The sequence below is a fragment of the Zalophus californianus genome, chromosome X, assembly GCF_009762305.2.
Source record: "Zalophus californianus isolate mZalCal1 chromosome X, mZalCal1.pri.v2, whole genome shotgun sequence".
NCBI classification, from domain to species: Eukaryota; Metazoa; Chordata; class Mammalia; order Carnivora; family Otariidae; genus Zalophus; species Zalophus californianus.
Window position 1 is genome coordinate 94,405,852 of NC_045612.1, and position 26,991 is coordinate 94,432,842.

Consider the following 26,991-nt stretch of genomic DNA (forward strand, 5'->3'; position numbering starts at 1 on the left):
AGGGAACATTTGGGCTTTCGGAAACTGTGTGGGTGGGTGTGTGAGGGAGGAGAAAGAAAAGTTCCCCCGACGATCTGCACACCACTGATTTCGCACTCTGCCTTGGGTCCCGTGTAAAGAGAGCCCAGCCCGGCCTGGCCCAGGGACATGACAACGTGTTTGTGCGCAGGGAATTGCCCAGGGCCATCGGTCCCAGGCATTAAAGGCTCCCCTACTTATTAACCCAGCATTTAACAGCAGGATATGGGCTGAAGCGCAGTCAAAAGAAACGGCTCAACCTCCAAAGAGCAATTAAAATCCTGCACGAGGATAAATCACGCGCCGTGATAATCCTGTTAATAAAATGCAGCTTGTCCTGACCCTTCACTCATGCAGCAAACTAGAATGTGATGTGGGTGGGGGTGGTGGGCAGAGAAGGTAAGGAAGGGCGGGGAGAGGTGCTCTCCCCTCCTCTGCCCGGGGCAGCCTCCCCCTCCCCGTAGGTGGAAAATGGGTGGCTTTTGCCCGCTCCCAGCGTGCCAGTGGCTCGGAGCCCAGCAGCCTGGGCTGCTAAGACTTCTGCACTCACTAATGATTTCTTGTCCCCAGCGAGCAGGCGTCATGGAATTACTTAACCGCCTCCCTCTGCAGCTCCCAGACCAAACCACCCGGGGTTCGGCGCCTCATCTGATCACGGGCTGGGTGGGGTGGCTCACCAGCCCACCGACTCTTTGTAACCCTCCATCTGTTAAGTAGCCCACACCACAGCCCCGGGGACACCTGGTAGTTTGGGTTGCCACACCGGACTCTTGTGCCTTCCACCAGCCCTGGTCCTCTTAGACCCCAAAAGAATCAGCGTGTGGCTCCCCTAGATTGCAGCACCGTATGCTGCCACATGTGTTCCCCAAAGGCTGAGAAAGGAGAGGGCAGGCAGGGGTGGCCGGGGGTGGTGGTGATGATGTGTGCGGTTACTTCGGACGGCGGATGGTGTGGCGTGTGGCCCTTTGACCCCCCCCCCCCCCCCCCGCCTGCTGGGAAGTTGCGGGCCGCCCCTGTACCCTTCAGGTCAGGTGTGTTCCCTCACTCCCGGACATCTGTAGAACATGGAGCACAACCTGCCTTCCGGGCTCTGCATTCTGTATGCATTGCCTAGAAAGAGGGCCTCTCTGATTCCCTGTTTGGCTCTTTATTCAACCTCCTGGGATTTTTTTTTTTTTTTTTTTTTTTATTTAAACAGACTAGACGCTTGAAGAAAAGCTGCCATCCAAGAAGACGACATGCTTTCAGCAACCCCCCTGTATGGGAACGTTCACAGCTGGATGAACAGCGAGAGGGTCCGCATGTGTGGGATCAACGAAGACAGGTGAATGTGCCTGTCTGGCTGAGGCCTGGGGAGCGAAGGGTGGGTGCCGCCCCCCCCGCTCCCCACCCCCGCCCCGCATGCTCCGGAGCAGAGCCCCTGCTGAAGCCCCCCTCACCTTCTCACAGCCACAGTGGGCCCAAAAGGGGTGGGGGAGAACGATCTCCCGCCTAGCTGGCGGCCCTTGATTTACAGTTTTAACAGGCAACCCGGCTCAGCGAAGCATTGCCGCCCTTTAAAAGATTAGCCCCTAAAGCGGCCTTTCGGTGCACTTTCGTCCTTAATTTATTATTTCATATTTATGAAGGAGAATTAATCCCAGTCTATATGCTGCTTTAACTCTAAATGTCAGGAGTGTGGGCCCAGGTGGATCGGCATTCGATGTGCTTTTAAAACAAATAGTTTGCTCAGTAATAAATGGGGAGACGACCACCCCTTACTTCATTTAAGCCCCGGGTTTCTCGCTGTCCTCTGCGGCCTCTTCGGCGAGGCCATCGGCTCCCGGTTTCAGTCGCCCGACAGCCCCGCCGGGCCCCCTAATCAGTAATTTTGGAGTGTGGGGTAGCGGCAGCTGAGCAGTAGATGATGGAAGCGGCTCTTCGGGGTATCCGCTGCCACTTGTCAGCGACCTGATCCTGGGGATTTGGAAGTTGGCACCAAGCGCTTTCTCTATCGGTGCGGTCTGATAACGAGTCCCAGGGCGGCCGCGGCAGCCCGGCACAGATGTGCGGCTCGCTCTGCAGCCTGGAGCAGCGGACCTTTGTATCGTGTGTGTGTGTGTCCCCCGTCATTCTGATAAAAGCACTCAAATATGGCTTCATTATCACCATGGAAACCAGTTTTGTAGAACACGGGACCTAACTTTGTTTGGGGAAAAGTTTTGAAAGCCTGCCTTCGTGAGGAGCACGGAAGTGACTGGCGCGGCCGGCGCCGAGACGCCAGCCTTGTGTCTCCGCTTCGGCCTTTGGCCATCGTCCTCCCTGATGTCTGTCCTCACATAGAGCTTTCAGAGGGCCTGCTAGGACGGCAGAGCTCAGATTGGCCTCCTTGGCCTCTCTAGAGAAAACAAACGGCGCAGGATCTTCGTTCCTGCGTCGGCCAGCTTGGGGCCCAATCTGGGATTTCCCGTCCCCGTGGTGCCCTGCCTTTCCTCTGTTTTCTCCCAGCCCAGCTGAAGCACCGCTTGGGGACAGCTTTCAGTCGGGGCCGTTTGGGGAGGAACGGTTCGGTGAGGGCGGTTTGAGAAATGGGAGTTATTAGAAACTGGTTTGTTCTGGGGTGATCTGTGAAAGATGGATTAAGTGGGGAATGCGTTCACGAAGTTTGGTGTGTCCTTTTTAAATAGGAAAATTCCTGTAAGTGATGGTGACGCTTCAAAGGCCAGACTGGAACTGAGGGAAGAAAATCCCTTGAACCACAACGTGGTAAGAGACTCATGGCTTCTGTCTGAACATCAGTGGTCTGTAATCCATCGTGCATTAATTTGCATGCCACCAAAGGGGCTTTTGGGGGTGGGGCTGAGCGGGATGCTTGTTCTGCAAGACCTGGCCCTCACCCGAACTCTGCTTGGCCCCCGCGCTGCTTTTGACACGTTGGCCATTTATGTCCGAGTCCCGTAGCGACCGGTGCCTCCTTTTCTTTGATAAGCCACGCGCCACCTCCGTGCTCCCTGGAGCTGGATAAATTTCCAGCCTCCAAGTAGACCTTTAGGGTTTCCTTTTCCAGTAAAATATGAAACACAGACAGCAGGGAGAGGAAGTCAAAAGACGCAGCCACAGTTTGACCCATGGCCTTCTTTATTGATTTAGAAATGAGACCACTAAAGTCCTCCTGCCCTGCCGTCCTACCAAAGATTGTTTCTTCTTATGTTAAATAAGCATGCTCCCCTACCTCTGGGAAAAACCAACCAACCCACCCACCCAGTGAGCACCACCCCGCCCCCCAACCTAAAGGGCCTGGGAGGTTCAGGTCGGTACCCCATGAGGCCACGTGGTGCTGAGAGCAGGGGAGCTGGTGTCCTCTCTGTTGCGCAGAGAATTTTTGCTGAGAAGGTGAATTTTCCAGAGTTAATAGATGGCTGAATTTAATGTATGGGCCCCAGGTCTAAAGGGATCAACCTTTTACAGGCTTGCAGGATACTAGTTGAACCGAGGTGAGAAGGCAGACAGCAAAGGCTTTTGGATAAGTGGGCAGGGGACGGGGGACCCTGTGGAGCCTCTCTTTTTAACCGTTTCTGCTCAGATGTTGAGGGTGATGTCACATTGAACTAGTTGGCGGTTTCTCCTCGGGACGGGCCCTGCCACTTTGAGGAAGCGCCGCGAGTAACACCCATGTTCTTCTTCTGCAAAGGTCGATGCCACTACGGCCCATCGGATCGATGGCCTGGCCGCGCTGAGCATGGACCGCACTGGCCTGATCCGGGAAGGGCTGCGCGTCCCTGGCAACATCGTCTATTCTAGCTTGTGTGGACTGGGCTCGGAGAAAGGTCGGGAGGCTGCCACGAGCACCCTAGGTGGTCTTGGGTTCTCGTCCGAGAGAAATCCAGAAATGCAGTTCAAACCGAACACCCCCGAGACGGTGGAGGCTTCCGCTGTCTCTGGAAAAGCCCCAAATGGCTTCAGTGCTATCTACAAAACACCATCCGGAATACAAAAAAGTGCTGTACCCACAGCAGAAACACTGGGCTTGGACAGGCCTGCCGGCGACAAACAGAGCCCTCTCAACATCAATGGTGCTAGTTATCTGCGGCTGCCCTGGGTCAATCCTTACATGGAGGGCGCCACGCCAGCCATCTACCCTTTCCTCGACTCGCCAAATAAGTATTCACTGAACATGTACAAGGCCTTGCTACCTCAGCAGTCCTACAGCTTGGCCCAGCCGCTGTACTCTCCAGTGTGCACCAACGGGGAGCGCTTTCTCTACCTGCCGCCGCCTCACTACGTCAGTCCCCACATCCCGTCGTCCCTGGCTTCGCCCATGAGGCTCTCGACACCTTCGGCCTCCCCGGCCATCCCACCTCTGGTCCACTGCGCTGACAAAAGCCTGCCCTGGAAGATGGGTGTCAGTCCCGGGAACCCCGTCGACTCCCACGCCTATCCCCACATCCAGAACAGTAAACAGCCGAGGGTGCCCTCCGCCAAGGCGGTCACCAGTGGCCTGCCCGGCGACACGGCTCTCCTGCTGCCCCCATCGCCTCGGCCTTCGCCCCGGGTCCACCTTCCCTCCCAGCCCGCCGCGGACACCTACTCCGAATTTCACAAGCACTACGCCAGGATCTCCACCTCGCCCTCCGTCACCCTGTCGAAGCCATACCTGACGGTCAGCAGTGAGTTCCCCTCGGCCAGGCTCTCCAACGGCAAATACCCTAAGGGCCCGGAAGGGGCCGAGAGCGCCCCGCCGGTTCCCGGGCACGCCCGGAAGGCGGCGGGCCAAGACAGAAAAGACGGGGGCTCCCCTCCTCTGTTGGAGAAGCAGACGGTCACCAAAGACGTCACCGATAAGCCGCTGGACTTGTCTGCGAAAGTGGTGGACGTGGACGCGTCCAAAGCCGACCACATGAAAAAGATGGCTCCCACGGTCCTGGTTCACAGCAGAGCCGGCAGCGGCCTAGTGCTCTCTGGAAGTGAGATTCCGAAAGAAACACTATCTCCTCCCGGAAACGGCTGTGCTATCTATAGATCTGAAATCATTAGCACAGCTCCCTCGTCCTGGGTGGTGCCCGGGCCGAGCCCCAACGAAGAGAACAATGGCAAAAGCCTGCCGCTGAAAAACAAGGCCTTGGACTGGGCGATCCCGCAGCCGCGGAGTTCATCGTGTCCCCGCATGGGCGGCACGGACGCCGTGGTCACGAACGTCTCGGGCTCGGGCTCGAGCGCGGGCCGCCCGGCCTCCGCATCGCCGGCCCCCAATGCCAACGCGGATGGCTGCAAGACCAGCAGGAGCTCCATGGACACCACGCCATCCGTCATTCAGCACGTGGGCCAGCCCCCGGCCACTCCTGCCAAGCACGGCGGCAGCACCAGCAGCAAGGGCGCCAAAGCCAGCAACCCGGAGCCGAGCTTCAAAGCAAACGAGAACGGCCTCCCACCAAGCTCCATCTTTCTGTCTCCAAACGAGGCGTTTAGGTCCCCACCAATTCCCTACCCCAGGAGTTACCTCCCTTACCCGGCGCCCGAGGGCATCGCTATAAGTCCCCTCTCCTTACATGGCAAGGGACCGGTCTACCCTCACCCCGTGTTGCTGCCCAACGGCAGTCTCTTCCCTGGGCACCTTGCCCCAAAGCCCGGACTGCCCTACGGGCTGCCCACGGGCCGGCCGGAGTTTGTGACCTACCAAGACGCGCTGGGGTTGGGCATGGTGCATCCCATGTTGATACCTCACACGCCCATAGAGATCACTAAGGAGGAGAAACCCGAGAGGAGGTCCCGCTCCCACGAGAGACGCTACGAGGACCCAACCCTCCGGAACCGGTTTTCCGAGATGCTGGAGGCCAGCAGCACCAAGCTACACCCAGAAGTCCCCTCCGACAAGAACCTAAAGCCCAGCCCCAGCTGGAATCAAGGGAAAACTGTCGTCAAGAGCGACAAGCTTGTGTATGTTGACCTGCTCCGGGAGGAGCCAGATGCTAAAGCAGACGCGAACGCGGCCAAGCCGGGCTTCGCGGCCGAGAGCGTGGGCCCGAGCGCCGAGCCCACAAAGCCCCCGGCTGACCCAGTCCTGCAGCCGCACCGCGATTTCGTCGCCCTGAGAGAGGAGTTGGGGCGCATCAGTGATTTCCACGAAGCTTATGCTTTCAAACAGGCCCCGGGCCAGTCGGTCTTCAGCTTAAGCAAGGAGAACGTTCCGGCCGGAACCAACAAGGAGAACCTGGGGCTGCCAGTCTCGACTCCCTTCCTGGAACCAACTCTGGGGAGCGATGGCCCGGCTGTAACTTTTGGTAAAACCCAAGAGGATCCCAAACCGTTTTGTGTGGGCAGTGCCCCACCGAGTGTGGATGTCACCCCCACCTATACCAAAGATGGAGCCGATGAGGCGGAATCCACTGATGGCAAAGTTCTCAAACCGAAGCCATCGAAGCTGGCCAAGAGAATCGCGAATTCCGCTGGTTACGTGGGTGACCGATTCAAATGTGTCACTACCGAACTGTACGCAGATTCCAGCCAGCTCAGCCGGGAGCAGCGCGCCTTGCAGGTGAGCCGCCCCCCCGCCCCACCCCACCCCCCGAGTTTCAGTGACTTTACCAGTTGTCAGTTCTGTTTTGTTAATGTGGAAAGAGGATTGGGGGAGTATGGTAGGGCAGGGCGCCGGGCAGATTTGGTTAATGAAGCTTATGGTCACCGTAAATATATTGACATGTGTCCAGTAAGGGGACGTGAGTGGTAGCACCTAGGAGGTTCATGTGTCTGGATACTTGCCGTTATTCTGTAGATACTAAGAGAACTCAACGCAGACGCTGCTAAGAGAGGTATTAATGATGGCGAAGGATAGCTAAAGACTGCATGACGTTTACCTATCAGTTGCTTTTGATTTCTCTGCCATTACTGTACGTTAACGAATAATGCCTAGCAGTGCCGCTTAGAATGCCTTATGTGATACTTGGTGGAGGTGTGTAGCAGCCGCATGTCTGTGGGATTCGTGCAATTTTTTTTTCCACCAAAAGAGAAAAAAGAGAGAGAGAGAGAGAGCTCGCTTAAAGGGATAGAGTTATGTATTTAACTTGCTAGTGAATGATAGATGTTGTATAGGAATTTCCTTAAGATATTTTACTTTTAATTAAAAGATAAATAAAGCCAAATTGTGTTGCAATGTTAAGAAAAAAATTGGTTTATGCTTATAAAAATGGATGAAGTTATCTAAATGATCCATTGAGTGCCCATTTTAATTACATAGATGGAAGGATTACAAGAGGACAGTATTTTATGTCTACCCGCTGCTTACTGTGAGGTCAGTTCTTCAAATTTTTATTACTAGAATCTTACATAAACCTTTTGAGTTAAATTTCATTTCCAAATATACGAAGGGAAGTTTGTGGGCCATGGTCGTCTTTATTCATTGTGCATTTTGTTTTCTTTTCTGTTGTGTTTTTGTTTTGTTTTCTTTGCGTTGTGTTTTTGTTTTGTTTTTACTTACCTTCAAAAGAGAATGTCTCTGTGCCATGGTGTATGTATGGTCATACATACACAGCACATATATATTTATATACATATGGCTTCACGAGTAAAGACTGTGTGATTACTTACGTATAGCTACTCTTACATTTTTATCTCTTACGTTTTAAAATATCTCAGTTGTATCATATATTGTGGTTGGTTTTGGGCAAACTTTTCTTTGAAACTACTTTCCTTTAAGGTAAGGCAAATGAAATAGCTTTTATGGTAAGGTGTTGTGTTTTTTTTTTTTTCCCGTCTCCGTTCTCTTTCTAGCGTGCAATGATGCGCTTCTCAGAGCTGGAGATGAAAGAGAGAGAAGGTGGCCACCCAACAGCCAAAGACTCCGAGGTGTGCAAATTCAGCCCCGCCGACTGGGACAGGTTGAAAGGAAATCAGGACAAAAAGCCAAAGTCGGTCGTCCTGGAAGAGGCCATTGCCGACCAGAATGACAATGAGAGATGTAAGTAAACCCAAGCAGCTTATGTGTGGTGGGCAGGGGGGCCGCCGCTCCCAGAGCTTGGGGAGGCGGCGGGAAGCGGTTCACCGCTGTGGCCCTAGCCAGTGGGCTGCCCAGAGAAACAGGCCGCTCTCGCCAGCCAAGGGGTGGAGGGCCAAGCGTCCGTTCGAACGTGGTGGCATCCAGGGATGAGGCAGCCGTGAAAGATGATTTTCTGGGACACCTCTCCTTTTCCAGAGGAACACCCGTCCGGTAGTTAGTAATGGTCTGATATGATTTAAGCGGGAGAATGGCAGCAGGAGACAGAAATGTGGCCATGTGCACTGTGTTCTGTTTTGTAGCGGGTCCACATAGGGTGCCCTGCCCTGCCCTGCCCTGCCCTGCCCTTCCCTTCTTTTTTGGTACCAGTGGAATGATACTTCCAGCCAGAGGCACCTGCCCACCCACCACAGTGACAGTCTCCCGTGGAACGGAGAGTACTCATATTCTCCCTCCAAAGGCAGAGGTTTTGTTAAAATGGCACGGAGGCTGATGACGGCACCCTAGAGATGAGAACATTGTTTTCGGTGGCGGGTTTGTTGGTCGTGGTTAGATGTTGACAGCACCATCCAGGGGCGTGGTATAAACGAGAGGGGGTTCTTCGCACCATACAGGGGTTTGTATTCTGTTGGGGAGGCAAAATGGAGAGAAAGCTAGTGCTTTTCTCAGGTCACTCTCCGGGCCCAGCAGCTGGTCCCCCACTGTGGTGTGGACTGTGGGATTCGCTCGCGAGACATCCTGGTCGATAACGGTGTGTGGGTAGCAAGCGGAGAAGGTCTTTTTATGCGTTTCTTAAATGTGCACGTTCGGGGGCCCGAAGCCACTCTAGACCTTGGAAACCTCACTGGTGATGGTGAATTTGGGCGTCTGGCTGGATGTCAAGGAGACAGTGGGTGCAGAATCCTCCTGACACAAGGACAGGCAGGGATGGGAGGTGCATTTGTGAGCTCTGTGCTATTGGACGTCATGGGTTTGGTGTTCATTGGCGCTTGATGGAGTTTGGGAGAATTTGTGGTCCCGGAGAGGGTGCTTCTCGCTGCCTAGGACACAGACCGCTCCTCCCTCCATGTCCCCCGCCCCAGTCAGCCTTGGGGTCAGACAAGGGCCTGTGGCCAGGTTTCTGGGTAAGCCACGCCAGGACCAGTTTGTTTTACTTTGGTCTTGAAAGAAGGGAGTTTTTGTTGCTAGTCAGTGGCGGGGACTCTGATGCACCTGGAGTAAAGATTTCCTTAGTCTTTCACCTCAGGGGGATTGATAGGGGGACATGGAGGGTCCAAGCCGCTCTTGCGTAAAGCAGCAACGAACGCCTTCTTCCCTGCTCACGCTCGCTGTGGGCAGCCCCCTTTTTCTGACTTGCCCATAATGCCAGCTCTTGGGGAAGCCTCTGAGGGAGACCTGGTAGACGTGGGCAAAGCCAAGTTAACGGGTAGATGCCTCTCTGAGGAGAGGGAATGGGTAAGGTAGGCTGGAGGGAAGGGAGCATGAAGTTAGCCGGCCTTGAGTCTTCTTGCCCTTTGTCTGGGTTTCCAGTAACATGGCCAGACCCAATGTAGCTGCTGTTCGTCCATCTCACTCAGCCTGGCCTTTTTCCCAGGGAAGTTTGTGTCCTCCCCATCTTCCCTGCTGAACCTAGAGACGAGTACTCAGTCTGGTCAATGGAGAGCAGAGCCCAGATGACTCAGAAAGGCCTCCCTTCTCCCCTCCCCTGAGTCCCTCCAGGCTCAGACCAAGGGGCTCTTTTCCTGGAGCACCCAGGACGCGGCCCAGCAAGGCATAGGTCATCACCAAGGGGAGGAGAAGGATTGGGGAAGGTGGGGGTGGAGGCTCACTTTTGAAGGCGGGGGCAACGAAGGAGGTGGGTCACCATCTGCAGTCTTCTGGGGACTTGTGGTTTGTGGTTGGTCAAGAGGGGTAACCTAGAGGAACCGTTGTCCTGGCTGTCACCTCCTCATCTAGGGGACAGCAGGTGCTGGATCCATTCGGCTGCAAATTAATGGGTCGTCTTGTCCTTCTGGCCCTCGTGTCTTGAGCCCACATGGGCTCGGGTCCCCTCTCCTCACAGGGGTCCATGTGGCCGAGAGCCAAGCTGTGAGCACATGGGAGCTGGGGTGGGGGTGGGGGTAGAGGCAGGGGCTGTGAAGAGGGTACAAGATGCCTTCCAGATGCCTTCCCTCTTCCAAGGCAGCCCTCCCCTCCCGCAGACTCCAGGAGCTTCCTAAGATGGTGGGTGCTTCCTGCATGGCCTCGGGCTGCCCAGACCTGGGTGCTCCTTATTGGGAGGGGCTGGCCTAAGAAGAGCGAATGAAGTCGAAAGCACAATGGTCAGGGTTTTCATCTGCTCTTTATGGTAGTCGGGGTGGCCGGATTCAGTTTTTATTTTAGAATTCCAGCGAATGCCTTAGGAGCCTTCGCGGACTTGGAAGTTTATCAAGAGAGGAACCATCAGTGGCATTTCGAAGGTGGGGAGGGACAAGGAGACATCGATCCCTTCCCCCGTGAACCGGGAGTGATGGTCTCCCTTGGCAGCCACTTGGCTGGGGCAGACCCAGAACCTGCTCCGTGGCAGTGCCTGGGCAGGATCTGGAAGAAACCTCAGTCAAAGGACTTCAGGAAACTTCTCTCTGGCCGAGCAGCTGCATGTTTGTAAACTACGTTGAGTTTGGAACCAGAGGGTCCCCTGTGTCCCTTTTGTAGAGGGCATGGGTTTCCACAAGGTTAGCCTTTGCTAGAGGCGCTATAGTTACGTGCAGAGGAGGGAATTTCCATCATGGGGAACCCTCCCGCCTTGTTTAGGGCTCACAGGGGGCAGGGGGGTTGCTGGCCCCCGGCAGCGGGGAAGGTGCTTTGCTGCCCTAGTGAGGCATAAATGTTGCCATGGCGATGTTTCTGTGAGGTGGCACTATGGCACGACCATGATAAATTGTGGGATGTAGGCACTGCGAGTCACGGCACCGCGCTGCAGGGAGCAAGTGTTAAGCCCCGAACAACACCGCCACATTCACATCTGCTTAGATCAAGTGACCAAGAGTACATGCCTTCCCACTTTGTAGAAGGGCTGAAAGTAACAGCCATGGCGGACCCGGTGGTTAGGACCCCTGTGTATCTAGCTCTCTGTCTCCTTTGCTTTCAAGGGTAACCCCGTGAGCTGTGGCTAGAATAGCTTCACCACTGAGCTCTGGGTCAGGTGTGTGACACGGAGTCTCTTTCCCCCTTAGCCAGTGGCCGTGTGTCTCTTAGGCAGTCAGGGTGGGTGCTCTTCAAGATTCTGACTGGGGCAGGCCTTCACTGAGTCGAATTGGGGGATCTTTGCCCTGAGAGGCTCGGGAGTTGTGGAAAGGATGGGGAGGCACCTAGTGTGGGGAAAGATCCTCTTGCAAAACAGGGAAAAAAGCAGCTCAACTATGTTGTGGGGGCAGGCGATTTCATTGACCCGTGACTTCAGCAGCGGAAGGGTTCCTGGTACTGAGCCACAGACATCACATCGTGGGGTCCCTGGGGACGCGGCAGGAGGGGGACCATTTGGAAGGTCCGGCACAGGAGCGCCCTCCCCTGCTGAGCGGGACCGGCAGGCGTCTGTGTGGCTCTCTGCTCCCTGTCTTGGTGGGTGAGGAGGGGGTATCCCTCTACCCTCAGGCAGCTTTTACCGGATGAGGAGACCAAAGGGAAGGGCTCTTGTCTTCTTGTTGGGGCGCTGTGGTGCAGTGAGGGGACGCAGCGAAAGGCCGGGCAGGCGGGGTCGAAATGAACCGCGTGCGGTCTGAAGTTTGCAAGCCAGGGTGAAGACAAACGGAAAGCCTTCTCCCGGAGCAAGACGTGCCTCTTTATTTTATTTTTTATTTTTTATTTCGTTAAGATTTTATTTACTTATTTGACAGAGAGAGACAGAGAGAGACAGCGAGAGCGGGAACCTAAGCAGGGGGAGTGGGAGAGGGAGAAGCAGGCTCCCCGCCGAGCAGGGAGCCCGGTGCCCGGCTCGATCCCAGGACCCCGGGATCATGACCTGAGCCGATGGCAGACGCTTAACGACTGAGCCACCCAGGCACAGTTAAAGTGTAAAATGTGGAAGTGGAATCGTGGGGTGGAGAGGGGCGTAAATGGATCAGGGCACATCTCGGGTGTGGGCAGAGATGGCCAGGGCCCCACGCCGGCTAAGCTGCTGCCTGGTTGTGACCCTAGAAGGCATCCATCACCTCCCGGTTACCCCTGCTTTCAAATTACCTGCTTTGAATCCTCTTTCCTACCTGAGGGGGGGAGGGTACGACGCGTACACTGCCTTAACTTTAAAATTGCACATGGTGGTTCTTAATATTTGTACACTGATCCCCAGTGCCTCCCATGGGGCTTTCTGGGAAGGCCGACCAGAGACGCCAAATGGTGTTAACCAGGAGGGCTCACATCTTAAAATTGCATGCAATGGGGCTAACGTTCAAGCTAGTCTTGACAGCCTTGCCGTCTGTGCGTCCGTTGAAGTGATTTCCCCAGCCTTTCCAACTTCGCTGGGCTCGGCTCGTGTTTATGAGGGCCACCCCCGGGAGGCAGCTTGCAGTAATCGTCCCGCTTTACAGCTGAAGGGGGCCGAATTGTAAAGGAGCGCGGTTACTGCCAGAGCAGTTAAGAGGGTCACAGGGCAGTCACGGCCTGTCCCCTTCGCCTGCCCTGGCCCACCGCGGGCCGGCGGGCATCCCAGCTGCCCCTGAGCTTTGTGTCGGGACGCAGCTGTGACAGAAGACCCACATGGTTGGGTCCTTCCACCCTTGAGAGCACAGGCTAGCCAAGGCCAGGGAGAAATCCCCCCCCCGCCCTGACACACACACACACACACACACACACACACACACACACACACACACAGCTGCTGTGACAGAAGACCCACATGGTTGGGTCCTTCCACCCTTGAGAGCACAGGCTAGCCAAGGCCAGGGAGAAATCCCCCCCCCGCCCTGACACACACACACACACACACACACACACACACACACACACACACCTGACCACCACTAAATGGTGGTGATGCCCCCGCCAAGAAAAAGCCGGTCAGGGAACCAGCTATGCTGGTCAGGAGCGGGAGTGATAATTTGAACTGGCCGGGAGGGTGGTGGTGGGGGGGGGCAACGGAGGAGGAATGGGCTTGGCATATGAAGAGTGTGTTTCTGACTCCGTCTAGAGATGGACTCGCACAGTTCGGCTCAGAGTTATCCAAATACCCGGCTCCCGCTCCTTACCGTCACAGGGATGCCTGTGGAGTTACTTGTGTATTGGAAGAAAGGTGACCCGAACCGTCGCTGGGCCATTTCTTAGGCTAGAAAAACAGCAGCGCGTGATGTCAAGCTGAGGCGATTTAAGGAAAGGTCCCGAGTCGATGCTAGATAGAGCGGGAAGAGCCCACGTGGCTTAGGGAGCCCTGGAGCTGGCAGCTCCACAAGGGCCCGCCTAGCACAAGACACACCTGACACTGTAGGGGACGGAGCCTGGTGGTGTGGAATGTCCTGGGGATGCTTGCGTGTGAAGGAAGGCATGAAGGGAGTGCCGGGTGGGATAACTGGTGTCCCCGTGCGTGTGCACGGTGTCGCCGAGGTGTTGGGGGGCTAACGTGTGCTTTTGTCCCCCCTCCCCGGATGTGAGAAACAGGGGGACGCGTGGTAATCAGGTTGAGTTCTTCAAAATTGCCCTTGACCCTCGTGTGCACACCAGGAAGCCTCTCCTTTGGCTTCCCCGGGCTCCTCCCGTCGCCCTTGGTCCCCCAGCTTCTCCGCCTGCCAACACACCCCGCCCCAGCCCTCTTTCTTCACTATCTCCCAGTTGACCCAAGGGGACACGGCTTCCGTCCCTTCCGCAGATGACACGTAGGAGCTATTTGTTCTCTTTATTACATAGCCTTCCTTTTATTTCGAAGTAACACCCTCAGCAAATGTTTCCCGAGCAATTTCTTGGTCAGCCCTGGCTTGGTTGGCTCTTGCCACGGGGTCACCCGCCCCCTGTGGGAAAGGGCCCCGGAAGGGACCTAAGTGTCATCGAAGTGGTGGCGATGCCTCATGGTCCGATTTCTCCTCGCGCCCCAACTACAAAAAGGTAGAGGGAGAAAGTTGAGTGTCGTAGATGTCTCCACTTTCTGCTGTACTTGCTGATGCTCTTCAGCTGCCCTTCCTCTGGGACCTTCTGTCTCGGTGGGCCTTGTGCTTCCAGCGTGTGAGGCCCCCGGTCTTCCGGAGAAGGGTCTGTTTGTGGCAGATTACCGTGGGCACAGAGGTCCTGCCTTCTTCTCACAGTGACCTTTGGGCCTTCATTCCTTGTACTACTGTCTCCCTCCCCCCCCCCCGCCCCCCAGGCGAATACAGTGCTGGCAACAAACACGACCCTTTTGAAGCTCCAGAGGACAAAGATCTTCCTGTGGAGAAATACTTCGTGGACAGGCAGCCCGTGAGCGAGCCACCCGCTGACCAGGCGGCCGTGGACATGCCGCACAGCTCCCCCCTCCGGCTGGACAGAAAGCGCAAAGTCTCAGGTGACAGCAACCACACTGAGACCACTGTGGAAGAGCTGCCGGAGGACCCTCTGCTGAAGGTCAAGCGGAGACGGGTCTCCAAAGGTGAGCTCGGTCGGCTTCGGCGGCCTGCGCATGCAGCCGGAGGTGGCCAGACCCGAGCTGTGCTGCCCACCCTAGCCGCGGGGACGCCCAGGGGGAGTCCCTCGTGCCGAGCAGGGGAGGTCCCCCGTTCCAGCCCTGGAGCCCCAGAGAAGCCGCTCACGCCTCCCCTGTCCCCAAAGCCAGATGCAGGAGCTCAAGCCCAAAGATGGCCAAAGATGAATAAGTCCCCTCCCGAGAGACTTGGTGACCGGCTCAAGCAGAGGCAGGGACCACTCACTCCCCCTCCCCTCCCCCACCCCTATTAGCGATGCGTAAGACAATTTGTTCTCCCCCCCCCCCAGGGGGCTTTTTGATTAATGTGTAGTTATTTCTCCATTAGATGACTGGCCTGAGAGGGAAATGACAAACAGTTCCTCTAACCACTTAGAAGACCCACATTATAGTGAGCTGACCAACCTGAAGGTGTGCATTGAATTAACAGGGCTCCATCCTAAAAAGCAACGCCACTTGCTGCACCTTAGAGAACGCTGGGAACAGCAGGTGTCGGCCGCAGAGAGCAAAGCTGGCCGCCAGGGCAGGAAGGAAGTGACCCAGGCAGTTCAGCCTGAGGTCACCGCCCAGGGCACTAACAGCCCCGAAGAGAAACCTGGCAGGAAAAGGGCTGAGGCCAAAGGCAACCGAAGCTGGTCGGAGGAGTCCCTCAAATCCAGTGACAATGAACAAGGTATGCAGAGGCTGCCCCACTCCTGGAGGGCGGGTCACCCACCTTCCGTGGGGAAGGGCCCCGGGAGGAGCGGAGCGCCAGACAAATGGACGGACCAGGATGTGGCAGGCAGGGGGTGCTTTCCTTTGAGGTCCTTCCAGCCTCCGCCCTTCCCTGGGGAATGTACAGTGAGGGGGCTCAGCAGGGAGCTTGTCTTCCTGGCTCTGGCTCACCCTGGGGGCCCCCGGGCTGGGCAGGAAGGGGACGCCCGGGCGACCCCGCGGGGCTGGCCAGCGCCCTGGGTCCAGCCTGAGCCTGTGTCTGCTCGCTCGGGTCCTGAGCACCCAGTCCCCACGCCCGCCCCACCCCCCACCCCCACCCCGTGGATGGGGGTGGGGGTTGTGGAAGGGCTGACTCCTGCCCTCCTGTGTCCCGGTCCTTTGAGGAAACTTGGGGGCCGTTTGGCGTTTTGTGGGTTAACCTATTTGCCGGTTTGAATGTGGGATAATTAAAATATTAATGCTTTGGAAACATAATTGGTATATCTTTAAAAACTGAAGCCGCTCCAGTGATCAGTGCTAACAATGGGCTTTTCTTTCCGCACCGGCTACAACTGTGTAACGCCCGCTTCTTCTCGCCCTCCCTCCTTCCCGCCCGCCACCCCCTCCGGATTTAGGCTTGCCTGTGTTCTCCGGCTCTCCGCCCATGAAGAGCCTTTCATCCACCAATGCAAGCGGCAAAAAGCAGACTCAGCCAAGCTGCACGCCAGCCTCGAGGCCGCCTGCCAAACAGCAGAAAATTAAAGAAAGCCAGAAGACAGATGTGCTGTGCACAGACGAAGAAGAGGATTGCCAGGCGGCCTCCCTGCTGCAGAAATACACCGACAGCAGCGAGAAACCATCCGGGAAGAGACTGTGCAAAACCAAGCATCTGATCCCTCAGGAGCCCAGGCAGGGCTTGTCGTTGACGGGAGACTACTATGTGGAGAACACAGACGGCAAGGTATCTTTTGCCCCCCTGCTCCCTGCTGGGCCTGTGGGACAGCACACCCCGTCTGCCTGCAGCCTCTTCGCTGCTGGGGACAGAGCTTCCCTTTACCCACGTTCCTCCCCCAGATGTCACTCTCGCCCCCCCCATCCCCAGGGTGGCGATGAAGTTTCAAACTAGTAAGAATGAAACCCCTTACCCCCCCCCCCCCCCGCGCCCAGGCCCCCTTCGCCCCACCCCCCTCTTCTCCCCCAAAACAAAAGCAAAGGGAAAAGTTCCTTCCTCCGCTCAGGGCTGTCACTCGGGGAGGAGGGCCAGAGAAGCCGGTGTGGGAAGCCGAGCTTAACCGTGCACGCCGCCCGGTTTTGTGATAGGTGACCGTCCGGAGGTTCCGGAAGCGGCCCGAGCCCAGTTCCGACTACGATCTGTCACCAGCCAAGCAGGACCAGAAGCCCTTCGACCGTTTGCAACAGTTGCTGCCGGCTTCCCAGTCCTCACAGCTGCCACGCTCAAGCTCCCCTCCAGAGACCACCCAGTCGCGCCCAATGCCTCCAGAAGCTCGGAGACTCATCGTCAATAAGAACGCGGGCGAGACCCTCCTGCAGCGGGCCGCCAGGCTCGGCTATGAGGTGAGGGGCCTTGGGGGGGCCTGGCTCCTCGGGCCTGGGGGGAGTGGAGGCGTCCCATCCGGCGGGGGTCCGGGCAGGGACTCGGAGCGCAGCCCCCCTCCTCATCCGGGGCTGGGCCGGGTGTTCCAGCAGGATGTTTGTGTTCGCCCCACTCGCGCTCCCCGCTCGCTCCCGGCTCTTTGCTGGCTTGTTCAATCGCCATGTGAAAAGAAAGGCCTCTCTGATGTTCACTTCGTGTTCAGGCAGGTAGGCCGCTTCGGCATCCTCCAGTCTCGCTCACTTATCTCTGATATAAAATCTGACATAACCCAGGGCTTGGCGACTGGGGGAATTTTAATGAGCCCTTTTGGATTCTGATTAGCAAGGGGGAGAGAAGTTATTAGCTCTATTTTGGGTTGCTTGTGCTGTTTCTCGGGCAAAGCGGTGCCCCTGTTGGGAGCGGGCAGGAGATGTCTGGGTAGGGGTTGGGGGGCAGACCCGAAGAGGTCTTTTTTTTTCTGAGAGGGCTGGGCCATGATGGGGCGGGGAGCCTGAGGGCTGCGGAGCGGGGGAGGAGGGCCTCCTGCTGTGCCTAAAGACTCACCGCCCCCTCCCCCACCCTGCTTCTCTCCCAGACCGGCTCACACTGGAGTTGCCCTCTGAGAGATAGATTACCCCCTCTGCCCTGCGCCGCTCCCCCACCACACTTGTCAGATGAAATTGTGAGGTAATAGCCCACGGGGCAAAGGCATTTTTTATGCTGGCATCATCCCTCTGGGAGTTGAATGGTGGAAATGAAAGGGGGCTCAGCAGGCTGAGTGTGGAGGTGTGGACGAGGGCTGCCGGGCCAGGGCCTGTGCTGGCCTGAGGGCTCGCGGGATTGGCCCGGAGTCCTGGCCCCCACAGCCTGGCCAGCTGTGTGGGGGAGCCATTCCTGGTGTGACCGCCTTGACCCCCAAGCCAGCCCCCCCCCCCAATATCTCCCTCCCTGGGCATGATTGGATAGGAAGTTCGGAGCAGTAGCGATTTCTTAGTTTGGGGGTAGTTTTGGTGGTCGGTTAAATGTGCTATTGCTTGTACCAACGTGCCTCTTCTGGAGATCTCTGGATTGCCTGGAGAGAACTCTCTCGAATGATTTTTAGTTAGGGGAGGTGAAATCCACGTGACAGCCAGTCCCGTGAGCTGAGAGCTGCAGCACCTAGGATGACGGGGCGGATACTGTACCCGCCGCTGAGCTAGACCCTGCGTGCCTGGCGATCGCTCCTTCGCTCGTGATTGGTCGTGGTTGAGAAGAGGGGCCTGGGCTCCCGCCAAACACTGGAGGAGAGGCAAGAGAGCAGGAGGGTGGGGCTCCCCGCTTGGCCTCTGATCTTGGCATTTCCAACAATTGATCCATTTGGGACCGGAGACCTCAGGAGACCCTTGTTGGTCCTTTAAGGAAGTTTCCGTTTTGGTTTTTGTGGATTTGTAGAACCCGGTGGGTCTGAGGCCTGGACCAAGGAGCACTTACTCGATCCGTGAATTTTTAAGCTACGTACCGGGCCTTTGATGGCACCTGAAGCCTTGGAAATGTTTATGTCAGGACAGCTTGGCGGGGGGGGGGGGGGGGGGGGGGGTGTTCCCTTCACGCCTGAAGTTCAGTATGTAAGTTGCATAATTGCCAGTTTTGATGCCGAACATTTAACTAGTGACTTTTAACTCCCAATTTTCTAGAATTTCCTTGGGCAGAATTTTAAATCGTTGGGATGATGGCCAGTTAGATTCGGCAGTCTAAATCTTTGAGAGTTGAAGGACAGTTTGTTTAACCCCAGAAAGGCATGTTTTACGAAAGAACTGATATGGGAGGGTCTTCCAGAAGTTAGTCTTTACCACTGTGATTTTCTGCTTAGCTAGAGATACTGTGTGTCCATAAAAAGGCTGTCCGAACTTTGTGTTGTGGTTATCTGGTCCTTAAGGTTCAGAAACACCCTCTGTGTTAAATAGACCACCTGCGTGGCTGGAGACACTCGAAGCTTTCCCTCCCGATAAAAAGGCTTCTGTTTCTTAGGCTAAAATGCCAGTGTGCAACCACATGCTTGTGCGCTTAGTGGTGATGGTTAAATTTTCTATGAATTGAATAAATCATGTTTTTAAAAAAGTTAATGAGGCATTTAATTAATTAACAATGTCGGGTTTATGGCCTTTATGGTTACATTTTGCGGTTAATGGCATTCGGCTTATAGCCGCTTAACAGAGAATTGTCCAACGAAAACAGTTTAATTTTGTTTGGAAATGGGTGGGCTGCCCTTCAAACACTCCCGTTTCTAGTGTGTGGAGAAGAAGCCACGAACTGTGTTGGGTAGACAGATGTGCCCAGCCTCTTCACCACTGTCTCTGAGGCTGACAGCAGTGGCGGGTCTAGAGGGCACTGCCCCTCCCCCCCACCCCCCCGCCCCCCGCCCCCCGCCCCCCGCCCTCAGTGAGGAGGGTGTACTTGGCCAGCCCGCTTGACCCTAACAGCCTGGGCCTCGCGGGATGCTCATCGCAGCTGGATTGGTCCCTCTCACAGGGGCCCTCTTGGGCCTTCTGAATCTTCCCTGCGGACCAGCTGCCGGAAGACTTGAGCTGTAGGTCTAGGACTCGATGTTTATTGAACTTGGGGCTTAACCTCTCTGGACCTCAGTGTCCCCAAGCGTGGAATGAGAACAGTACCACCTTCCCTTCCTGCCGTGCCACAGGTTACTGTGGGATAACAGGTGACATCCTCATTTGGGGAAACAGAAGTGCTATAAACAGCACAGTGCAGTTAGGGCGGTCCCGTGGGTGGCCGGGGCCTGCTGCCTTTCTTGCCGGCCTCCAGGAGAGGAGAGTCACCTCGCCCACCAGTTTGGCTGTCCTTTCATTTCGAGGTACCCTCAAAGCAGCCCGGTAGCGACGGAGGTTTCCAGGTGAAGGCCATAATTGTCAGAGCAAATAAACCCTGGGTTGGTAGGACCCCAGGCAGGCCGCCGGGACCCGGGTAAATTGATCTGCACACAGCAGTCGGTGGCGCTCAGACCTGATCCCAGAGCCACGTGACGAGGCCTCTCCCTGGCTGGGGCACACAACTCATTAGCTTGCAGCCGTCCACTCGAGTCTGGCTAGTGAGGGCCTGCTAAAAGAGCAGCAGCTTCATGTGGTATCCTGGATACCAGGGCTCGGGGCAGGTGGCCTGGGAGCCCGGAGGATTGTGGGCTTTCTGGCAGGTTGGGCTCCAAACGAAGAAACGCATCTGTGGGCATGCCTTCTTTCTTCCCCCTCCTGTTTTGGAGGGGAGCTGCCACGGTGACCTGAAGCAACAGGACACCAGTGGCCGGGTTTACCAGCATGCAACATTAGGTTCACAGGGTGAGCATATGGAACATTCTAGTTAACTCCCAACTAACTGGTCCACTTTTGATTGATGGGTCCCAGGAAGGGCCCAGGAGGTTTGCAGAGCCCACCTTATATCTGCAGGTGGCTGGAATGACCCCTGTTTGGGGTTTAGCAGATGAGTTATTTCAAAGTTGTCACAAGGAGGCCTGTGTAGGCCCCGTCCACCTCCCCCTCTGCAAGGAGACCGCGTGTAGGCCAGCCCCGCCTGCCCCCAGCCCTGGGAACCTGACAGCTCTCTGCTGGGCATGACTGGTGGGAAAACAGTGTCGGGTGTTTTCTGGTGGCAAACGCTGTTCTATGTGTTTGAAAACTTTCTTAATCAAGGTAATAAAACATTGAATAAATTACTGCTCTGCTTACTGGGAGCGGTTCATATTAATATTTTAACACACCAAAGAAGTCAGATTAATAACAGTGATTCTAATGCCAACCGTTGACACAGAATACCTTCTGAGACGGTGGGGGGAAGGGTGAACTTGTTTTATTTAGTTCTCGAGATGTGTAGGTTGCAGCGTGCGGTTTTTCGGATCCTTGTCATTAACTTAAGTAACTATGAAAATATTATATATTGATTCTGTTCCCAGTGGGGTGGCGCGAGGTCAAACAGAGGGTGAGGTTATTTGAAGCACTTGGTGTCCTTTCTCGATGTTCGATGTGGTGCAAAGAGAGTGCCTCTCTTGTACGCTACTTACCCTGTAAGCAGGAGGGTGGGAGGACCTGGCTAACCTAACCCGCCATCCCTCCCCTCTCTACGTGAAGGAACGTTCTCGGGCTGATTTAATCTCCGTGCATCGGTCATCCACGCTTTTATCTGGATTTGTGTTTCTCTCCACTACCACCCATTGGCTCCATCACACGTGCTCTTGCCACCTCACCGGCACGCCAGCCCCCCCCCCCCACCGCCGGCCCGCGGCTCCATCACACGTGCTCTTGCCACCTCACCGGCACGCCAGCCCCCCCCCCCCCCCCCACCGCCGGCCCGCGCTGCTCGTGGGCTCTGGGCCCCGGGGGTGCACGCCCTCTGAGAGCAGGCACTGCCAGGCTATGGCGAGGTCATCCTTGCAGGGTTCCTGGTGCAGTGGTCTGATGGCATTCCCCCACTACAGGAGGTGGTCTTGTACTGCCTGGAGAACAAGATTTGTGATGTGAACCATCGAGACAATGCCGGTTACTGTGCCCTGCATGAGGCTTGTGCGAGGGGCTGGCTCAACATCGTGCGGCACCTGCTCGAATACGGTGCAGACGTCAACTGCAGTGCCCAGGACGGAACCAGGTCAGTGATGGTGGTTCTCGGGGCACGCGGAAAACCCCAGAAGGAAAGGTGGAGAGTGATAACTTAAGCATATTGATGGCGGAGTCTTCTAGAATGGAATCGAACAGACCTTTCTGGCAAACGTAGATAGAACTTTAAGAATTACTAAGGCTCCCCTGGACAGAAGGCCCTGAAGATGTCGGAGCCTATGTGAATAACTGAGGGTGTTGCTTTTTAACTCCTGCACCCTTGGTCAGCATCTAGGAAATGGGCGTATTTAAAATACATGTGAATTGATAGTCTCAGGAATACAGAGGGCCAAAGGCCACTGGCTCCGGAGGAGCTGCCGTGTCCACCCGCATCCCCAGGCCTGTCCCTTACCCTGTCCTTGACCTCGGATCAGAGGCCCAGGTCGGAGTCAGCCCAAGCGTCTTTCCTGGTTTTGTGTGGGATGCAGCCGGGAGGCGGGGCATAGGGCTTTCCTGACAGGCATACAATTAGCCAAACCGCAAGGTATTTGGTGTCTCATGGTTTCCAAATAGCATTCCCTCAGGATGGGACTGCAGGCAGCCTTCTGACCCCAGTGGACACGGGCCGGAAAACTCTACCCTCCTCAGGCCTCACCCCAGGGACTCTGCTCCTGGGCCAGTGTCGTGATCATTCATCTCCAACCTGCTGATGTGTCGCTTTCTGGAGAGGCTCTGCTTTGTACCTAGTTTCTTTTTAAAAAAGGAATAAGATTTATTTATTCATTTATTTAAACAGTAGAACAACTGCTTGATGTTTTGGCTTCCATAATGGTGTGGTTCCCCGCCCCACCCCCACCCGCCCACCCCCCCCCCCCCCCCCCCCCCGGCCGTAAATTCTTTTCTCCCCAGTCTGTGTCACTACTTAAGTTCATTGAAAATGGTTTCATTTTAGCTTGAGTTCCTCCTTGGGGCCTGGATTAAAATAGATTTGCATTTGAGAATTGGGCTTGAAATTGTCCCTTCCACCTACGTTGGAAAGGGTTACATGTAGACATAACAACAGAATGAGTCGTGGCTTGACCTTGGGCCCCTCACCGTGCCCCCGCTTCCCTGTCCGGAAGGGCAGCGGCCCACCTCGTTGGGGAGGAGTGTGCCCGGGAGGCCTGGCGCGCGCACATCCAGTTTCACCCGATGTCAGAGGCCAGCACAGGCTTAATCCCGTGACACGTCTCTCCTAGACCTCTCCATGATGCCGTTGAGAATGATCACTTGGAAATTGTCCGCTTGCTCCTCTCCTATGGTGCTGACCCCACTTTGGCTACGTACTCAGGTAGAACCATCATGAAAATGACCCACAGCGAACTTATGGAAAAGTTTTTAACAGGTACGACGAAGTTCAAGAAACGGTCTTAGGCTAGCCGTTCAAGATGGTTTCTTCACACACTTCTGTCCGGGGACTACCCCTCACTCACGGGGCCCACCCTTCTTCACCCCCAGTGACGCTTGCTGGGGAAAGTTAGTCTCTCAGAGAACAGATACATAATTCAGAGCGGAGATACGTACTGTCTCGTGAGGGCTGAGAGAGTTCTCAGCTTGCCAGTCTAGCTTTTTTGGTGGGCCAGGGGCAGTAAGGGTGGTCTGTCTGTCTGGAAGGCAGGTGGACGGGTATGTAGGTCCGGTCCCATGTGGCTGAGAGCAGGGAAATTCGGAAGCGCAGGGACATGCCCCTCCGGCGGTCAGCACTTCACCCCCCCAGCGGGCTTTATCTTGTTTTTCTCTCTCCAGATTATTTAAATGACCTCCAGGGTCGCAGTGACGAAGACTCCAATGGCTCTTGGGAGTTCTATGGCAGCTCTGTGTGTGGTGAGCCGTTGTCCTTTCTTGTTCAGGGCCAAGTGAAGGAGTTACAGAACGTTTCTCTCTGGCGGTGGGTGAGGGACGGCGGGCAGTGGGTGCTGTAAGCAGGGCTGAGTGGGGCAAGGAATTTTAAAGAGTCCTCTTTTGACAATGGTGGACCTCTCACAGCAGCTTGCTTGTTTCTTTCTCTCCTGTTTGCCCTCCATTTAGAACCAGATGATGAAAGTGGGTATGATGTTTTAGCGAACCCCCCAGGGCCAGAGGACCAGGACGACGACGATGAGGCCTACAGCGATGTGTTTGAATTTGAGTTTTCGGAAAGCCCCCTCCTACCATGTTATAACATCCAAGTGTCCGTCGCTCAAGGGTGAGCATGGCCATCGTGTGCTTGAGAACGAGCTGGGCTGCTGGGCGGGCGCGCGGCGCGGGCAGGAGTCAGAAACCCCTTTCAGCAGATGAGGGGGGGTGTGGGTGAATGAATCCCACAAACTCCACGTACCGCAGTAGATTCTTTCTAGAAAAGGTGCGGAGGGGGAAGTACAGCATGACCTAACTGCCCTGATCAGGGACCGCCCCTGCCAAGCCCAAAGGACATTGAATTCGGTGACTGGAATCTCACAGAAGAGTTGGGGCAGCTTGGATCCTTAGGTCACTAAACTGTTTCGGAAAGGGCTCCTCTTTTAGGAGACCCCCACGACAGGCCACCGTAGGGACCTTCCAAGGCACTTTAGGTCTGTTGGCCTCTGGTGATAGACCCCCTTCTCGTGTAAGACTGAAAAGAACATGATATGGTACCTGGGATCTTGAGTGTCATCAGACTGGGTCAGACCCAGCGTTGCCCCCGTGGTTGGGCCACTGGGCCGCAGACGACCAGGCCCTGGGGGGCGTGTGCACGACAGGAGACTCTTCGGCTGTGTGTTGACACAGGTGCTTAATGAGTAACGTCCTCCTCAGGCTCCGAAGTTGTAAACACGTATGCCGCTACCGGGACATTTTATTCCTTATAGGAATCATAAAGCGTGCCAGGGTGTTTGGGAGGAATGTAACACCTGCCTCCTCGAAGGCGTCACTCCCCAAAGCCCTGAGGGGTGGCGGTGGAGGCGCTGGGGAGGGGAGGCAAGCCGGCCGGCCTTCCGCGTTGACGATGCTCCATTCGGGAGGGTCAGCGGAGAGGACAGGAGCCACCCAAGGGGCCTCGGTGCGCGGCTCTGGGGCTGGGATGCAGAAGGCGTCCCACAGCGACAGTAGCGAGGCACTCGCCTTGGACAGTGGTGACCCGAGCTGTGGCCAGAGCCGAGTGAGCAGGTGTTTGCCTGTCAGCCTCTGGCGCCACCGCGGCACCCCGAGGGGAGGCTCCTTCCGAGGTGCCGCCCCCGCTGCCGCCGAAGTCGGCCGCTTAACAAATCTGGACGCGTCTCGCGTTCTCGCCTCCGAAAGTAGATCTTCTCGGGATGGTGAGACACGGGGGCGGGGCGGCGGTGTCCCAGCAGAAGTGACCGTGTCGTGTCCGTCCCCCGGCCCGGCCGGCCCGGCGGCGTGGGGGTTCCTAGCCCCAGGCGCCTTCAGGTTGGCCCAGAAACTCGAGCCACTCGCCTGTCTTGTTCGCAGGCCTCGAAACTGGCTACTGCTCTCGGATGTGCTCAAGAAGCTGAAAATGTCCTCCCGCATCTTCCGCTGCAACTTCCCGAACGTGGAAATTGTCACCATCGCCGAGGCTGAATTATACCGGCAAGTGTCGGCAAGTCTCTTGTTCTCCTGCTCCAAAGACCTGGAGGCCTTCAACCCAGAAAGCAAGGAGCTCTTAGATCTGGTGGAGTTCACCAGCGAGCTACAGACTCTGCTGGGCTCGTCCATGGAGTGGCTGCACCCCGGCGACATGGCGTCGGACGACTACTGGTGAGCTCGCCGGGCCCGCCGTGTATAGTGTGTCATAGTGTTAATCTTTGTGCATATGTGTCATAATACGACTATTTCTGTAAAGAAAGGACACTATTACATATGGAAATATCTCTTCTTTATATAAGAGAAACGACTCCAGTCAGAAGGACTTAGCAACATGTTGTTATTTGTTTCTGTTTTTGCTTTTCTTTGTTTTTCTCTTTCAAACTTCTCAGCCAGTCTTTATGACGTTGTTACAATGTTTCTTTACTTTTCAAATGCACACCTGCCTTGGGATCTGTTCGTTTTTTACTTGGAACATTAGTTTCTTTCCATTTCTTTTTTAAGGAAAAAAAAAAAATGAGCAAAAGGAGCTGCACACTTGGACTCAGTGTCACACAGAGCTGTTTCAAGTGTGGCCAGAACCACGTGGTTGGTTTGGGGGCATGAATTGGGTGAAGGCACTTGGCAATTGTTGTAACTTTATGTTTTGTTTACAGAGTACCTGCTCAGGCCAGGTAAATGCTATTGGATGTAATCCAGTAGCGTGTAATATAAATTCAGACCATATCCACACACAACAACTAATTGTATGAAACTTTTATATCCTAATTTAAAAGCTGTGAAATTAGTTTTCACGCATCAAACCGGATTGTTTATATGTTTAAACATTTTATGCTCTTATTTAAAGAAGACTTTGAGCTATTTTTTTCTGTACCCTGTAAAATATTGAAAACTAACATAATATGTTGAGGTTGCTTGAAAATGTACATAAAACTAAAATTTTCTGAATTGTGTGTTTATGTTTGAAATCTGTGTTTTAACTTTGTAAGTAAATTCTCTGCCTTTGTATTTATATTTTACAAAAATTTTCTTAAAAGGCAATAAACCTGTTGAGGAAAGGAGAAAACCGAAGTATCTTGTGTCGTATGTTTTCCTGCAACATTACTGTTGTCACAGATGCTTTTTAGGCAGTGGTGATGGTCAGTGCCCCACAGAGGACTTCAGAGGAATTTATAGTCTGGAATCCAGAGCGGACCAAGGATACTCAGAACACAGTTTGCAGTCCTCTCCTAAAAGCTCAGTACGTGGGCATATATTTTGATGTCTCTCAGATCCTTCTCTTCCCAGTTTTTTCTTGATGCCCAAGTACGCCCTTCATGTTGTCTTTGGCCATGATGGACTATGGTAACTCCCTCATGGCCAACCCTTCATCTTCAAGGAGCGATCCTTCTAGACACCGAGGGGTCGCGTCCCTTCTCCCTCCAGACCTCATGTTTTTTTTGTTACCTCTTACGGTCCAGGCCTGTAGTTTTGACCACCCTGCCACTCTGCTGCTCTTCCTTTTCCAGCAGTGTCCATGCTGGGTTCCCTCGGTTAGCACTCAGTTTCTCTCCCACGTCCTTTCACGTCCTTCCTTCATTGCGGAGCCTGGAAAGCTGAGAGCTCCTAGCTCGGTTTGGAAGGCAAGAGTGAGGGAGAGGCATCTTCTTGCTCTTAGGAGCTGCCGACGAGAGCTCATCAAGGCATGTGGGCCGGTTGGAGTGACTACCAGCCTTCCAACATCGGGTCTTCAGAAGCAGTCGGGGCTGTGGCGGCTGCTTTCTGACGCCTGGACGACAACCCTGGCAGACTGTTCTGGAACCCAGTGGTCCCTCCCAAAGATTTTATAAGCATGTGACTCCTTGTATCAAATCCACTGGTGCTCAGAACGCCCCGAGTGCTTTCTAGGCCTGCGTCGAACGTGGAGAACACGAAGGCAGAGCAGATGGAA

General features: G+C 55.2%; 1 protein-coding gene across 9 annotated transcripts in view; it reads left to right on the forward strand.

The window, feature by feature from the left end:
- Window positions 1-26,126, forward strand: part of BCOR (BCL6 corepressor) — a 45,314-nt gene extending 19,188 nt beyond the window's left edge. For 3 of the 9 annotated variants that reach the window (XM_027608172.1, XM_027608171.1, XM_027608173.2), the window contains exons 2-15: window positions 1,217-1,342; window positions 2,685-2,763; window positions 3,689-6,529; window positions 7,229-7,282; window positions 7,762-7,948; window positions 14,310-14,570; window positions 14,950-15,294; window positions 15,950-16,275; window positions 16,635-16,889; window positions 21,368-21,534; window positions 22,721-22,866; window positions 23,268-23,345; window positions 23,550-23,706; window positions 24,948-26,126. In XM_027608172.1, coding sequence (XP_027463973.1) covers window positions 1,257-1,342; window positions 2,685-2,763; window positions 3,689-6,529; window positions 7,229-7,282; window positions 7,762-7,948; window positions 14,310-14,570; window positions 14,950-15,294; window positions 15,950-16,275; window positions 16,635-16,889; window positions 21,368-21,534; window positions 22,721-22,866; window positions 23,268-23,345; window positions 23,550-23,706; window positions 24,948-25,239 — 5,274 coding nt within the window. In that variant the 5' untranslated portion in view covers window positions 1,217-1,256 and the 3' untranslated portion in view covers window positions 25,240-26,126. Of the gene's footprint in view, window positions 1-1,216; window positions 1,382-2,684; window positions 2,764-3,688; window positions 6,530-7,228; window positions 7,283-7,761; window positions 7,949-14,309; window positions 14,571-14,949; window positions 15,295-15,949; window positions 16,276-16,634; window positions 16,890-21,367; window positions 21,535-22,720; window positions 22,867-23,267; window positions 23,346-23,549; window positions 23,707-24,947 lie in introns of those variants that run through there. The other 6 variants (XM_027608179.1, XM_027608181.2, XM_027608176.1 and 3 more) reach the window with 5 other exon arrangements.
- Window positions 26,127-26,991: the final 865 nt, after the last annotated feature.